The sequence below is a fragment of the Phoca vitulina genome, unplaced genomic scaffold (assembly GCF_004348235.1).
Source record: "Phoca vitulina isolate PV1807 unplaced genomic scaffold, GSC_HSeal_1.0 scaffold29, whole genome shotgun sequence".
Lineage (NCBI taxonomy): Eukaryota > Metazoa > Chordata > Mammalia > Carnivora > Phocidae > Phoca > Phoca vitulina.
The window spans coordinates 22,686,481-22,704,509 of record NW_022589732.1 but is presented as its reverse complement, the minus strand read 5'-3'; the positions used below and the strand labels follow the sequence as shown (position 1 = coordinate 22,704,509).

Sequence of the window (18,029 nt, the reverse complement as noted above, 5' to 3'; positions counted from 1 at the left end):
GTGAAGCAGAATTTCAGAACTTCCTATCCCCAGTAACTAATAAAAGAGAAAGATTATATACACATGTGTGTGTATACAATTTTTAGCCAAAAAGTCACCAGCTTCAAACAAAAATTGTTGAAGCACCTCTAAACTTTAAAAACTAGTGGACAGAAAAAGATTCTGTACAATGTGGTCTGGTTCCTAGCCTGATGACACTGCCTGAAAGCAGTAATGGGGAAAATAGGTGAGTTGATAAAACTTCAAGGTTTTAATAAACATCCTCCAGTTTGGATAGAAACTGGTTTGGCATGCCATAGAAAAGTCCAGGAAAACACCTTCAGCACAGAAGCTCTGAAATCTCAGCTGAGGCACAGTGGGACCAGAACCTATCAACTACTAAGGCACTATTCTGACTTGAGGGAAGGGTCTGAAGCCCCTAAAATTATACTACACCCTCAGCAGGATGGAGTGAGGCTAGTAGACATTTAACAAAACCTAAGGAAACAGGAGAGCTTGGAGCACCAGAAGAGTTCTTCCCACAACACCACCTTATACCCCTCGATCACAGAGAAGCAGACAGAGAACAGCATACAACTGCTCAAAAGGTCTATTGAGGGGGTGCAGTAAAAGGAGGAGACAAAATCACAGCTAAGGTGAAAAAGGAATCAATGGGAATTCACCCATGTTCTATCAGGGCAAATACAAGTCTTGATCTAGCTAGTTAAGTCTCTACCTAGAAAGATAAAAAGAAATGGCCACACAACTGTATACACAAGGGAGTAGAAGGAAAGAGAGAAACAAATAATGACTATAGCAAGCAGAACAAAGGAAGAACCCAGAGTGAAAGAAAACACACAAAAGGAAATAAGGAAATTCCCAGTGAGTTCTTTGTAACAAAGAACAACCTAATAAGAACAAACATTTAATACAACAAGAATTCAAAGATAAAAAAAACAAAACAGGTAAATTAAAATCAGCTAAGGAAATCAATTAGGAAGTAAAGAACTAAAGACTAAAAATCAAACTAATTGGCAAGGAGAAAAGTCTTAAAATAACCTGAGTATTGAGGAGAAAAAAAGATATCAGAGCACTTAGATAGAAGATGTAGGACAGAGATCGAATGTAAAGATCATTAGTATCCCTGACACAGAATAACTAAACAAATAGAAGAGAAAAAGCAGGTAGACATAAGGGAAACTATCCCTAAAATAAAGGGGAAAACAAATCTATAGAACAGAAGGAAAATTAAACCACAGATCTAAGTACATATCTAGGTTAAGTTAATAAAATATCAAGGATGGATAAAGAAGTCATTCTCCAGGAATGCAGGCAGAAAAAAAAATTACTTTGTAACAATGATTGAGAGTTTGATTTCATGGACTGCCATTTACTAATCCCTGATGGTTTATAGAAACCTATTCTGTGTTGGGTGAGACAAAAAGGAGAATTTGACCCATTAGTGATTTGTTCATTTATCTCTTCTGTTTACCTATTCTGAGCTCAAATCAATTAAGAATCTCACACGGACCAGAAAGAAGAATAGCCCTTTGGTATCTAGACAGGTCAGGTTTTGTGTTTCTGTGTTAATTCTGTAGCCACAGTTAAAATTGTAGAACTGGAAACTATAAACTCTCTTAGTGTTTGTAAGGCTATGTATCTATAATTCAGAAAGGTCTTTTATTTCTCATCCCAAGTACATATTACTTTCCTACCCCTGGAGGTTATTAATAAATTAGATTATAAAGTCTCTTAAAGCAGCTCTGTTCTGATTAGCTTACAGAGATAAATATGCATTTATACAGATTATCAAAATTCCCAGAAAATAAGAAAATTGATCTTCTAATATTTTAAATGTGTTATACTTTTAAAAATCATTCTTACAGAAACTAACTCAGAAAGGTTTTAAGAACCAAGTTCACATAATTAAGGTTAAGTATCTGGCAAACAAAACTAGTTTAATGAAACAAGTTTGTCTTCTGATTTTTTATCAGTGTTAAATATAACATAAGCATATATTTTATGTAGGACAGAGAGTAACTTTTGTATTTATGTAGGACAGAGATCGAATGTAAAGATCATTAGTATCCCTGACACAGAAGAGGTTAAGTATCTGGCAAACAAAACTAGTTTAATGAAACAAGTTTGTCTTTAGTAGAGTAACTTTAATGAAACACATATACGCTTGATGATCAAATAATCCATTCTTACTCATACAACAATGTTTAAGATTATGAAAATGTAAATCTGTGTTTAAATTGAATGATTATTTTGGGACGCCTGGGTGGCTGAGTAGGTTAAACGTGTGCCTTTGGCTCAGGTCATGATCCCAGGGTCCTGGGATGAGCCCAGCATCCAGCTTCCTGCTCAGCGGGGAGCCTGCTTCTCCCTCTGCCTGCCACTCCTCCTGATTGTGCGCGCACGCGCGCTCTCTCTCTCTCTGGCAAATAAATAAATGAAATATTTTTAAAAAAATAATATGAGTGATTATTCTGACAAGCTTTTTATTTCAACAGTAATTATGTTTTAATAGTGTCAGCTTACTCATAATTTTCAAGAACTTTAAAGGTAACTTAAAAAATAATTAAATTGAATTAACTAATGAATAATCATTGACTTACTAGATCATTTCTAAGTAAGGTAGAATGCTAAAACATTGATTACAAAGCGTAATTTCAAGTTTATATGCTTTCACTTCTTGTTATTACAGAAGCTTCTCGTTATTATAGAGAAAGACTAGACTTGGGACATGTAAATGAACACACTATTTTTGCTACTTTGAGAAACTGTACACTGGATCCCACTTTTATAAAGGTAGCATGATAGAAATCACATAAAGACACAAGTGCACACATATATTTGAACACAACAAAGTGTTAATAGTGGTTACCATTAGGGAAGTGAGAATTAGGTGAAGGGAAGACTTCTTTTTACCTTTAAATCTTTACTATTTAAATATTTTAAACATGCCCAGATTTTTGCAATTTAAAAAGTTTTAACTAAAAAACTGTCTTAAAAATAAAAACCATTAAATAAATAAATAAAAATAAAAACCATTTATTCAATATGAAAACAAGACTCTCTTTTTTAAGATTTATTTATTTATTTAGGTAATCTCTACACTCAATGGGGTGCTCAAACTCATAACCCCAAGATCAAGAGTTGCATGCTCTTCTAACTGAGGCGCCCCTCAATATGAAAACAAGACTTAACAACAATTTAATCTAACCAAAAACAATTATTCAAAACTAAGTTTAATATATAAAATATACTTAAAAGGCACAAAAATAGAAAATGTCTGAATAAAAAACAAAAGATTTTTTTATTCAATAGATAGAACATCTTCATAAATTACCATTTCAATTTCTCCAGACCTAAACCTCAATTTAATATGTTTTACTTATCAATTTTATCTTTAAAAATATATTCTGAATTCATTATTTCCATTCCGTAACTCTGGTTCTTACCCTCATCATCTCTCTCTACAGAGGCTTCCTACATTATTAAGACTCCCATCTCACTTTGATTCAAACTGTCAACAGTTACACTCTTATAGCACAGATCTGATCATATCCTTCTACCGATTAAAAACTATGCATGGCCCAGGAACAACAAAATAAAACCCAAGATCCACTACAAAGATTAAACTTCTCTGTTTGGTTCTACACTATCTTTGCAATACTATACATTCAAGCCAAGATGATTGTTGGTCATTCCCCAAAATCTATCCTGTATTTTCTACTTTCTATGCCTTTGCTATTGTAAAGACCACCTCGAAGGCCCCATGCTCAAAGTTCAAAATCCCTACACACACAAACCTTTCAGTTAAAACTGATTTCTCATCTTTCTCTATTCCCTTCACATCAGTAATATAGCTGAGTCTGTCTTTTAATTGTGGGCATGTCTATTTGACCCATTAGAAAGTAAACCTGTTAAGAGCATAAACTAAATGTTATATACTTTGGGTCCTACCACAGGACCACAAATTTGAAAGATCCTCAACTTTTAAGTAAATTCATAATCTCTTAGTGCAAGTTAATTTAATAAATACTAAATCAAGACTGAAAAATAACTTTGTTTTGTAAGCCTGTGATTAACTGGTAGCAGCTGCCCTGAGGATTATGTTGAAAAAGATTCTAAAGTGAAATCTAGACTCTATGATAAATTATCATGATCAAACAGCAATATATGCCATGACCAGAAAAAGGGACAGGAGTAGTATTCATGCCAGATGACTGCCATCCCATTTTTTAATAATAGTCTTTACCACAAAACATACTTCCACACCTACAAACACTTTCAGGATAAACATAAGGAAACTGGTAATGATATCAGATATAAGGGTTATTTTGCAAATCACTAAATAACACACATTAAAGATTCTGTCCTCTGGTGAGTCAGTCTATGAGTCAGAAAGGCTTTAACATTTCCCTGCCTATCACAAGTAGACTCACTTCTCTATTCCTCTATTTTACTGTCTAAAATGAGAGTAATGTATATTATCTCCCAAGAATATCTTAAGTATTAATAATTTAGAGGCACAAGATAAGCCCACAAGAAAGACACACTACTGCTACAAAGTGAGGTGCCACCACTCAGAACAAAAACAAGAAAAATTTATTAGAACCTGAATGCACTATTTCCTATCAAGAGTATTTATTTATTTCTAACTGCACAAATGATTGTAATAAATGAAATCAATCATTTGGGCTGTGGTCTTAAGTATAAACTCATCTGATGGCTCAATTGTAAAGCCTGCATATCTGCTTATATTATGAATACTGTCACTTCATTAGTTGATTGACTACCTATTATCTTTAAATATTCATGAAACTTTCTCCTATATTTGCTTATGTAACTATGAAATGAAATAAAACAAACATTGTGAGTCCACCTCATTTTAATAGCTATGCTACCTCTGATGAACTTACCCTGATATGCAGTCTGTTAAGTGATTAAAGAATGCAGTCATAACAATTTGAAAAAGTACATGCTGGCTACAAAATCTAATGATATCATCTTCTCTGAAATGCTTCAATATTGTCTGTGAGCTTTAATTTAATGCTGAACTAAGAATAATACCTGGCACAGGGCTTGGAAATATCTGAGATTTTCTGATTTAATTTCTGTAAAATGATTTTTGAAGTATAGCACATTTACAGTATTGGTATTTCACATTTGAAAGAATTTTCAAAACTACATATAAATTCCTTTTTAAAAAACTAGTAAATCAGGGACACCTGGGTGGCTCAGTCTAGTTAGGCTTCCGACTCCTGATTTTCGCTCAGGTCATGATCTCAGTGTCCTGGGATCCAGCCCATGTTGGGCTCTGTGCTCAGCGGGGAGTCTGCTTGCTTGAGATTCTCCCTCTCCCGCTCCCTCTGCCCCTCCCCCCATAAATAAATAAATCTATTAAATAAAAGTTTTTTGGGGTTTTTTTTTGGTTTTGGTTTGTTTGTTTTATGCTTTTAAAACGAATCCACAATTGGATGGGAAGGGAAACGAAAAAGCAAACTTTATTGAGCATTTACATGATGGGTATCATGCTTACCACTCTATCCTTGTTCAATCATCGTAACATTATAAGGTTGTGGATGTCCTCCCATTTTAAATAGATAAATCAAGATTTGGAAAAGAAATAAAATACTTGTCCAAAAAATCATGAACTACTGAAAAGGATTCAGTTTCAAGTCTACCTGATTCTAGGATCCATGCAGACTGCCTTCCTGACAAAGGAATGAAATAGTCTTTTTTTTTTTTTTTTTTAGATTTATTTATTTATTTGAGTGAGACAGAGAAAGAGAGAAAGAGAGCACATGTGGGGGCAGGAGAGGGGCAGAGGCAGAGGGAGAGAATCTCCAGCAGACTCCCCGCTGAGCACAGAGCCAGGCATGGGGCTCTGCAGGATCCCAGGACCCAGAGATCACAGCCCTAGCCGAAATCAAGAGACTGAAACTTAACTGACTGAGCCACCCAGGCACCTCAGGAATGAAATATTCTGAGAGCCTTATTGAGAGGTACAAGAATGAAGGAAGGGACTGGATAATTAAGGTTAGGGAAGCATAAAGACTGCAAGGAACGTAGATATAATTAAATGAGAAGTTTTGCAGAGCAACAGTAGAAGCTTTCACCTTTTCAAACTCCTTTCATATCCATTACCTTATCATCTGAGGAACCACCCACTCACATTCTTTTTTTAGTTTTTCAAATAGCTTTTTAGAAGGTATGAACTGCCTGCATTTTGGGGATTTACATAGGCATAAATTCACTACTGAGACCCAGAGCAACTGAACAGCAATGCTGATGGCTGCATACCCATAACCAGTCACTTCTTAATATGTGCTTTCACATTCAGATAAATATATCTTAATTTAAATTTTTTTTTTTAACCTTGTGTTACTCAACCACTTCCCCCAAATCCCCTTCTGCCCTGTTTCTCCTAGCTTTCATCTGTGGCATAAACTGATTCAAAGTCTTGATTACAATAATCAAATAAACAAAAATGACACCTTCAGCCAAAAGTAAAGGTTTAAAACAGTACTTCATTCCTTGCAGATTGTTTGTGGTTTTAAAAAGAGCACACCAAGCTCAATACAAAGCCCCATTACTGTATCAAGCTGACTTTTTGTCCTCCAGCTACAACTTATTACTCAGGCAGATGGGGATCAAAGCATCTCATGAAAGTGAGGCTTTAAATTAATTTGTGGCTTAGGAACATTAAATAATGTTATTAAATGTAGATTCAAGGCATATTAGTTTCTGAAGTTTTAATTTAAGGAACAGGAAAATACTAGCAGATAAAGAGGAACCAGAAGCTCCCTTGGCCAAACCACAAAAATTCTCTCCAAATTTTACCATTTAGTTCCGATAAACTTAAGTAACTGTGTGGGGCATGCAAATGACATTAAGGTGCTAAGGGCTAAGTAAAGATGATAGGTGCCAAGCTGCTTGAATAATGACCAACCCTAACACCTGAGTAGTTGCACTGCCTTTTAAAATATATACAGGCATAACAATTAACCACAGACATTTTATAAGACACTGGGTATTGAAAAATCACAGTATGCAATCCTTTTGCACTTTGGTCTATTTAGGACTTGCTCAAGCAAAGTTCTTAAGTTAAATAGGCAACGAGAGCAGGGCTATAGAGAATCAAGTGTCACGGAGAAGAGTGACAGGGGTAACATTAACACAGATGGCTCATTGCTAGGCTGTAAGTTCAAGAATGGCACAGGCTGAGTTTGATACACCAGTATACATTACCCAACCCTAAGGTTCAGTATATAGCAGACACTCAATAAATAGCCCAAAATGAAACATTTTGTTAAGATTTAGATGTACGGAAAGAATATCATAGAAAAATAAATTTACTAGTAATTTTGACTTAACAGAACACAACATTGTAATTTAAAAAAAGAGCTACTGGTTACATGCAACAATATAGATGAATCTAGCAAGATCCTTTAAACAAAAGAATCCAGATATTTAAGAGTACATATAGTGTGGTTCCATTTATAGAAAGATCAGAATGTCACTTCCACTTAGGATGCAGAAAGTTGCAATGAATGTCACTACTACCTAACAACCTGGAACAGCTAGATAATCTTCAAAATCCTAACTTTTCTTGAGCCCATCAGAGAGCCAACATCAGAAGACAACCAAATAAGCCAAATTCCAAAGGGGGCCAAGAACCTCCAAGAAGAGACAAGACATTTTTTAACAGTTTCACTTTTGGCAGAGCATAAAAGAAAGAAGTGACCATCATAAGGAGTTAAGTAATATGCTCACATTTTCGTGGATGCTTAAAAGCCAAATGTGGAGTAAAATGTCAGCTTGGAATAGCGAGCTTTTTTCCATGGGCCTCAACCTATTATTCAAGGAAAATACACCAGAGAGCCTCCTCTCAATGGCACAAGCACGCAAGAGATAAGATGCTAAGCTGGAACAAGGACAAAGCCCCACTAGCTTCTATGCATCCTTCTATTTTATGCAGCAAAGCCTTAAATTCCCGGGGAAGGGGCAACAAACCCTCTTACCCCTGGGACACAGGGAAAAATCCACTGCACCCGGGGAAATAGAATGGAACATAACAAATGTTCAGCTGATCCACTTATATAAAGAGACGGTCAAGAACAGACTAATTATGATAATAAGGATTAGGACAGAGCAGTGGTTCACCAATGTTGGTGTGTATCAGAATCACCTGGGAGGGTTTATTAAAACAAGATTGTTGTGCCACCCCCACCCCACTTTCCAAGTCAGTATGTCTAAAATAGGGTCTTAAAACATGTATTTCTAACAAGTTCCTAGGTGATACTGAAGTTACTGATCTGAGGTTAGCATGTTGGAATAGAGATTACCTCTATGAGAAGGGGCTGACTGAGTTGTTAACAGTCTATAACTTAATCTGGATGGTGTTTCTCAGGTGAACACTTAGTAAAAATTCACTAAGAGGTACATCATTTAAGATTTATGCACTTTATTGTATGTAAGTTATAACTCAATTGTAAAAAAAAGCTTCTCTGAAGAATTAAAAGTCTTTACACTAGTATTTCTTATATTTCAAAGCAATCAAATAATTGATGATGAAAGTTTTCCCTACAGAAGAATCATAACAAATGCAGAAAAAATGATGGAATCACAAAATAAAGACAACCAGATATACTTGTTTGGTTAGCAAGCAATCTCTAATGAATTAATATATCCAGGTAGCAATCACTAATGACTGTTAAATCCATTAAGGGAAAAGAACCCGATTCTGAATCAATCTTAATGTCCTGTTATAAGACAAGAGGACCTACACAGTACCATCTATGAAATATTCTTGCCAAAACAAACTCAACTTGAATCTATTCAAGCCTCTAGATCTACCAGTTTACAGGAAGGACAAGGAATAGAAAAACATGTTAAACATTAGGACATCATCAGCCAAATCTAGAATATGAAAATACTATAAGAGGAAGGATTAAGTTTCTTTCCTCAGCAAATAAATAGGAAGAAAATGTTACAAGTTTAAGAGATATATTAACCAAATGCAATGTGTGGACGTTGTGTGGATCATAACTGATTCAACCCCCAGTAATAAATAATTGTTTTTGAGACAATTCAGGAAAATTGAGCATGAAATGGGCACTGGATCATATTACGGATTTTATTATTTTTGTTGTTGGGAGTGTTAAGAGTATAATGCTCATACCTTAAAAAAAAAAAGTGTTATACATAAAACAATACTGATAACTGCTAAAAGCTGAGTGATGACACTGGAGGGGTGGGGGGATTCACCATACTGTGGAGAATTATGTTTGATACTCTATATATAATTTTTTCTTTAAAAAAGTGAAGTGCACCTGGGTGCCTCAGTTGGTTAAGCCTCCGACTCTGGGTTTTGGCTCAGGTCATGACCTCAGGGTTCTGAGATCAAGCGCCAGGTCCAGCTCCGCACTCAGCAGACTCTGCTTGAGATTCTTTCCTTCCTCCTTCTCCTTCCCTGATGCTCCTCCCATCCCCATATGTGTGCTCTCTCTCTCAAATAAATAAAATCTTTAAAAAATAAATAAGAAGTAAAATTTTAAAAAAGTAAACCTCAAATAAGGATGTTTCCATAAGAGGAAAAGAGGTGTAATAAAATACAACACATTCTACATGTTCCCCCTCCTACTCTTAGGATTCATTCTCTCTCCAACCCCCTCCCACCTCTCTCTTTCTTTCTTCCCTTCCCCTCAACCAACTCAGGAGTACTTCTCTTTTTCCCTCGATAAGTCTCAGTTTGTACTTCCATTCAGAGAACTCTCAATGTCTGGATCTCTACATTTAACTTCTCCCACAAAGGCCTCTTGCTTTAGCAGTACCATAAGCCTAAAGGCTTGAGAGGTCCCATCAAGAGAAAAACTATCTTGTAAAGTGGTAAAGGGTAATGGTTAAGAGGGCTGTGGAGTTGCCCAGATTAGAATCTTACACTCAGATCACTTCCTAGGAGTGTGGCATAGGACAAAATACTTGGTCTCTCATTAAATCTCATTTTTTAATATGTAAATGATGGATAAATAAGAGTACCTAATCAGGGCTTTTCTCCTAGGCTGTGCTGTTTTTAGATTAACATAACAATCTAATCTGATGAAGCCAGTCTGGACCTGTTGTTCTAACATTTGCAAAGGGATATTTCCTGAAAACACTACCAAGTAAAAAGAACAACAGGCATCCTTGACCCTTACCACACCAAAGTGCTACCCTACTCCAAAGCTCAGAAATTTTGCAGAAGTGGCTGTGTCACACATTACTTTGTGGTTCACAAAAGTGAGATACTTAATAATTCATTTTTTTCTGGCTTTTTTTTATTGTGTTATGTTAATCACCATACATTACATCATTAGTTTTTGATGTAGTGTTCCATGATTCATTGTTTGCGTATAACACCCAGTGCTCCGTGCAGAACGTGCCCTCTTTAATACCCATCACCAGGCTAACCCATCCCCTCACCCCCCGCCCCTCTAGAACCCTCAGTTTGTTTCTCAGAGTCCATAGTCTCTCATGGTTCGTTATTTTTTAAGTAAAACAAAATGTTTTCACCAAAATGTCTAGGTCATGATGCAGTGTATCCATTTTCAGTTTCATTATCAGCATGGCACAGAACTTCCTATAACACTCCCAGCTTCTTTCCTATATTTAAGCTTTAAAAACAGTATTTTAAAAAGTATTTAAGACAGTATACCATAAAGCTCATATTTTAATATTAATCTCAAATATAACTGAACAACAAATATTTAAATAATAAACCAACCTGGTAAATTAGGTAACAAATTGTTCTGATAACCAAATACTAATATACAGAATTGAATAGTATACACTTGGTGCAAGAGCTATAGTAACACCTAATGTAAGCTTTCTCTGATGATTCAGGAAGCACCTCAATACCACAGGATCTCTCTCAGAGTTATCAGAATTCAGTTACTTCATTGAAAAACGGAAATAGAGATTTCACTGATTAGAGATTTCTAGCTAAAAGAATAGCTGGATTGCAGCCCTCCATTCTTACAGAATTTTAAAAGAATGGTCATTCATGTTTTCTAGTTCCTTCAGAGTTGCAAGTGACCATAAAGCAGATAAATCAAGTTTCTGGTTAATTCTTGAATTATATACATTAGTATTAGTAATGACTGAATTAACTAATCCTTTAGAAATAAAGCTTAAAAAAAAAAAAGGTCTACCTATAGCTGAGAGTTAGATGTTCCCATCATTTGAAACAGTAATAGTGGGAGGAGGTTATAGGAATTCTTTTGAGGAGCAAACTTCACAAAGCCAATCAAGGGTCCTGGGACCACGAGGAAAAGAATAAATGCTGAAGGTTCATAGATCCTACATACAAAGGCTCCTCTACTCACTTTCAACTCATAAGCTTTTATACATGTGAACGAAGCAAAGTGAACATATGAGGGAAGATAGGAATCTCTTTTTCCTTCAGTAAGTCTCCGTTTGTATATGCCCATCTGCATGAGCATGTTACCAGGAATGTGATACTATCTGAAGATAGATTTTTCTTGCATAAGCCAACTACTTGAACTAATGCTCAGGCAAAGCTTCAGAAAAGAACTAGGTTGACCTTAGGTCACCATCTGACTTTTCAAGGGCAATTGTGACATTACAAGATTTTTAACCTCCACGCTAACTAGAACCTAACTTCAAACAAGATGTCCTTTGTCGTTACACGTGTCTTCTGAATCACTAGAGGTAGAGGAAATCAAGATAAACAACTGAAGATACATGTGTGTTCTCTATGAAGTCTAAATAGCTAAACTACAGCCAGCAGGTAAGGAAAGAAATCTGGCCTGAAATTAAAAGGAAAAGAACCCATAGCTAAAAATATGCATTAAATCACACCCCCTTCTCCAACAAAACTATTACTACATGCTTTCCATAACACTATTACAATGTTATCTTTAATACCCTTTATTTGTTGACCTAATATTTACTGAGCACGCATTATAACCCAATCACTGGACAAGGTTCTGGGGAAATAGCTGTGACTAAAACAGACATAAACCTTGCATTCACAGAGCAAAGACTGAAAATGCATGTGAAGACAGTAAAACATGCATAAAAATATAATTAGTGTTATAAAAGATGGTATCAGGACACACAATGGGAACCAAGTCCAATGGGAGGGTAAGGGGCGATGAGGGCATTTTCAAGGTTTCTATGGATAGTGTAGGTAGTCATCAGGCCAGGATTATTCCACTAATTGCTTATAAAGGCTCATGGTTGATTTGTTGAGTTTTGGGACTCAGAGCTCCCACAACATAGCAAGGTCTTCCACTAACATATGTTTAAACATAGTTTCTTCTGCCTGGAATGCACAACCCCTTACCCTTCACACATTCTTCATAGTATCAAGCAACCTTTGCAGGGCACAGTTCAGCAGGCTAAAGTTGTAGGCTTCTATTCTGTCAACAAACCAAGATGCTCCTCAGACCACTTTAGGTTTATGCTCCCTCCACTGGAGGCCAAGTTCTTTTAGAAACCAGACCATGCCTTTCACTCATCTGTTTCTTCACTCTAGCCCTAGGACATAGCCTGGCACAAAAGTGGTGTTTTATAAATGTAGGTTGTTTATAAATGAACAGCATATCCCTTAACAGTGTCTTGCTGAGAATTGTTAGTTTTACTTCAAATCTATAACATTAACATTTTTGTATAAAAAGCGTAAGACAGCTTGACAGAAAATAGGCAGTATATTTCAACTAATATCTGAGGTCCTACAGAACTGGCTTATAGCTTCTGTTTATAAGCTCCTCTTTTCCTAGGCAAAAAAGGTACCCAAATTCATGATATTGGTTTTTTTCTCACCCCTCCACAAACCACCCTGGGTTATGAAACCCCATTAACAAACCAATCTCTTTCCTGATAGCTTCTTTCTGGCTTAATAATTGATTCCAATTTGGAATCTCAATTCCTACCCATATCCATGATGCCTAACTCTTTAAGTCTTTTTCAAGAAGAAACCTACAATTTTTCGTATAAAACATCACTTAAAAAACTAAATTACAAAAGAAATTGGACATGACACAATCAGTCTCAGTCGGATTGTGCTTTTTATCTGCTGACTCCTTGTGTGATTTAGTTACAAAGTGTTTATTTTATTTTATTTTTTAAAGATTAATTTATTTGAGAGACAGCATGAGCGAGAGGGGCAGAGGGAGAGGGAGAGAGAATCCAAAGCAGAGTCTGAGCTGAGCCTTACGTGGGGATTGATCTCACAACCCTGAGATCATGACCTGAGCTGAAACCAAGACTTGGATGCTTCACCGACTGAGCCACCCAGGTATCCCTAGTTACAAAGTATTTTAGATAATTACCCCACAACTTTTAACAGTAACTAGGACACCCACACTTTAACAGTTTTAAAAAGTAAAAATCCTCAACCTAGTTAACAGCATTTAATCAATCCCTAGAGTATCTGCCCTGAGAATCTTCTTGATTTGGCAAATATCAAAGTGATTAAAGTTAGGTGCAATGTTTCCATCTATAAATTGATCAAGATGTATGGATAAAACATAAGGACCATTAAATATAAGAACAATCTTACTGTGCTTAAGACCAACACAATTCAACTTCCTCCTCTGCAGGAAAACCCTGCTTAAGCCACTGCATACCTATACCTCTGATTACAATACTTTTTTATTAAGCAACTATGAGACAAGATCCTGAAAAATAGACAAAGTAAGATAAAGTACCTGCTAAGAGAAGCTTAAGATCTAGTAAAGGAATTCCCATCTAAGGAAAGAATGTCTCATTATGGTAGTAACTTGTATTCATTCAGTCTTCAAACATTTATTGAAAGCCTATTACAAGTCAGGCTCTGTGTCTGAGGGTGCAGATACAAGACATTCCATACAGAGAAAAAGACATATAGACAAGAAAAGGGCAATGAAGCTCTATAATGGCTATAGGAGTGTACAGAGTAGTACATGGGGGTACACACAAAACACAAAAAAATTCCTTAAGTGGGAGAAGGGGATATCATAAAAAGCTTCATAGAGGAGGCAATGTTTAAGCTGTCTCAAATGATAAATAGCAAATAATAATAAAGACATTGAATGTGAAAAGTAATACAGCCTAAGAGCATAAACAAAAGCACAGAACCAGCATGGCACATTCAAGAAACAGTCATTAACTTATTAAACAAGAGTAGAGAACAGAGTTCAAAGAAATGCAGCAGGAAAAGAGAACATTGGAGAGAGAACAAGCCCACAGAAAGTCTTATGTGCCATACTAAGAAATGTGGACTTTACTATGGGAGTTAGGAAATCGAGGGTTTTAAGTCAGAAAAACAGTGATCGGACCTCAATTTTGAAATGTTTGAAATTTTGAAATGATTTTGGTATGGAGGATGGACTAGAGGAAGAAAGGGAGATAGGTCAGGTTATAACATGAGAAAGATGGCAAGGACTGTAACAAAAAGGTTAGAGAAAAGATACAAACACAAAAGATATTAATAATATTGAATCTTAAGAACTTTATCACAATAGTGGGCATAAAATGAAAGCACAATATTTAATTGGAATAAATGGATGAGTAATTGAGTAAGTGATTAAATGTAGAAGATGAAAGAGAAAATAGGGTTCAAAATTTCAGGCTGTCTGATCTGACAGTGGGCAAGCATTATGTCTGGAAAAAGAGATCATGAACTTAGCACGTCAACCTGACTTTGAGGTACCGACAGAGGGCACAGGTGGGGATACTTACTAGTCATGTAAAGGAGTCTAAAATGCAAGGACAACGTCTCAATGGAGATGATGATTTGGGAATTGTCAGCACAGAGATAATGGTCAAATGTTCCACCAGAAACAGTTGAGGCCACCTAGGGAAGATGTAGAACAAGGATAAAAAGGCTAAGGGCACTGTCCAGAGGATCACTAACATTTAAGGAATGAACAGAAGGAAAAAAAAAAAGCAACAGAGAAGGCTGAGAATGTATAACCCAAAAGGAAAGCAAAGAACTGGAAGATAATTTTTTTTTTTAAGATTTTATTTATTTATTTGACAGAGAGAGACACAGCGAGAGAGGGAACACAAGCAGGGGGAGAGGGAGAGGGAGAAGCAGGCTTCCGGCGGAGCAGGGAGCCCAACGCAGGACTCGATCCCACGGCCCTGGGATCACGAGCTGAGCCGAAGGCAGACGCTTAACAACTGAGCCACCCAGGCGCCCCTGGAAGAGAATTTTTAAATGGTAGTGACAATAGTGTCAAATTCCACAGATAAGGAAAGAAAATATAAAATCTAAAAAGAATGATTTGACTCGGTAGTTTCAGGATGCAAGATGAGGCACAGACAAATGACTACAATGAGGGCAAGAGTAAAAAAAAGATAAAGAAATGAAGTCAGGAAACATAACCCATTCTTTTAAAGACAAGAAAGAAAAAGACAATAGTTTTGTTTTTTTTCTAATTGTGTGCTCTCGTTTCTGTTTCTAAGATGCAGGGAAAGAGCTAAAAGAGAAAGGTAAAAAATTTTTTTTAAATGGTGGGAACAATAGGTAGAGCAAACTCGCATAGGATACAAGATCTAGGTGGACATCAGTCCCATTATAAGACTTGGAATGTTAGACAAGAAGACAAGGCAGAGGTCCTGATTTATACCTGAGCTGCAAAGAAGGTGGCAGCTTAAAAGGCATACTGTTCAGGGCTCTAGCCCCAGGAACACTGAACACTGCAAGTACAGTAGCCACACTGATTGTAGGTCCCATCAGCCCACCTTAGTGAGGACTGGCTGAACCTGTAGGTATGGGAATTGTACTTGCAGCTGAATGGTGGTAGAGAAAGTAGGGACCAGGTCTTACTAACTGTTATGAGCACACAGGAAAAGTGCTCAATACAAATAACTTAAAAAATAAGTATAACGAAAATGCCTATAACCTATAATCAGTAGTTTAATTAAAAGACTCATTTTTAAAATTCTCAGCATCTAGCACAGAGTCTGACATAAAAGACAACAGTGCATACAAATGAATGATGTTCTAGGGCTAGCTCAGGCCAAAATCCCAAGAGACAGGAAAATCAGTGGAAGATAGGCTCTGCAGCGTCCCCATGACTTGAACAAGAAACTCTTCTTCCTATGGGACCAGGAGGGTGGAAAGACCTAATTGTCCCTGCTGAAGACAAGAGAGGACAACGTGATTGTGAGGGGCCTTAATGGTAACAGCTAATTTTTATCAAGAACGGTATGTGCTTGGTACCGTGTTAAGCAGTTTATAAGAATTATCATATCTTAACCTCATGACAACACATTAGAAGTACATATATTCTCATTTCAAAGTTGAAGAAACTGAGGTTTGCAGACATCATGTAACTTGTCCAAGTTCATATGGCTATTCGGGACCAAGACCACTAAACTCGTCAGTGGCACTCAGCATGGAGTGGAATGGTAGTAGTAGTGGTGGGAGTGGGAGCAACAGCAGGAGCATCTAATACTTTCATAGCTCTTACTATGTGTTAGGCAAGGTTCTAAGGATTTCACATATATTAACCTATTTAATCTTCACAACTATTTTAAGAAGTAAATTCGATCTTTATTTTACAAACAAAGAAACTAAACAGAGAAGGGTTAAGTAGCTTTCCCAAGGTGAAACAGTTAGTAGTAGTGGGGCTAGGATTCAAATTTAACCATTACCTTATACAGCCTCTCTCCAATTCATTTTCTTAAGCTAACACTCAATATACCTGTGTTTTACAAACTGCTGATCATGACATAAATTTATTAGTTTATGACAAGCAAGTTTTGTTGTAAATGAAAAGACTAAAATAAAATGCCCCCCCCCCCCCCCAGTTTTTTTCCCAGTACCTTTTCTAGTGCTGGACGAAGTGGCTGAGATCCTGGAGGTGGCAAACTGCAGGAAAAGCATTAAGTAATGGATGTGTTTAGTTCTGTAATGGGTGGGGAAGGAAGCAAATTTAACAGTGGAGAAGTATTCAAGAACTTATTCATGGAGCACAAATCAGAAAATCTCTCTTCTTTTACGAGTATAAAAGTTTTGTAGAATAGATAAGAGAAAATGTTTAAGGGTTATTCAAAGTAACTGTAAAGAAACAAAGAGTAACTTTTTTTTTAAAGAAATCAACACTTCAGGGAAATTTCTAGAAGAATATGAGGAAAAGGGTGGGGAGTTGAGAACAGAAAGCTGAAGACGTTCAATTTAACTCTAATAAGAAAAAAAAAAAAAGCCACCGAACACAAGTATGCAAAATTAAAAGAATGAAAAAAAGAACCAGTTACCAGAGCCTTTAAAGAATTGAAAACAAACAATACACAAACTGCAATTTTTTTCGAGAATATCATAGTACGAAAAAATTCACTTTTTAACCGTGAACTGTAACATGGGTAGGAACTGTATCTTAAAATAACTTTTTTTTAAAGTTTATTTTTTTTAGTAATCTCTACACCCAACATGGGGCTTGAACTCACGACCTCGAGATCAAGAGTCACATGCTCTTCCAAATGAGCCAGCCAGGCACCCCATGTATCTAAAATAACTCTTTTTGCAAACATAGCTAAAGCTAAGAAAATGAAATATGAAATATAAATCAGAAGAATACTACAAACAAAAAAAGAATTAAAGTCTCTTCTGCATTAAGCCAAAGAAGATACTTCTCACCATAAAGAAATTAGAGGTGGCTAAGAAATCAGCAGAGGAAAATGAAAAGCAATGCTCTAGATAGGAAGATGACCCCAAAGAATACAAAAACACTAATTCAAAAGGATATATGCACCCCTATGTTTATTGCAGTATTATTTACAATAGTCAAATTATGGCAGCAGCCCAAGTGCCATCAATAGATGAATGGATAAGGAAGATATGGTGTGTGTATACATCACACACACACACACACACACACACACACACACACACACAGGAATATTATTCAACCATAAAAAAGAATAAAATCTTGCCATTTGCCACAACACGGAAGGAGCTAGAGAGTATAATGCTAAGCAAAATAAGTCAGTGAGAGAAAGACAAATACCATATGACTTCACTCATATGTGGAATTTAAGAAAAC

General features: G+C 36.2%; 1 protein-coding gene across 1 annotated transcript in view; it reads right to left on the bottom strand.

The window, feature by feature from the left end:
• The window catches only part of LOC116644212, a 49,422-nt gene that overhangs the window by 1,236 nt on the left and 30,157 nt on the right, over nt 1–18,029 (bottom strand). The window contains exon 5 of the mRNA XM_032423565.1: nt 14,719–14,833. Within this exon, the coding sequence (XP_032279456.1) occupies nt 14,719–14,833 (115 nt within the window). The remainder of the gene's footprint in view (nt 1–14,718; nt 14,834–18,029) is intronic.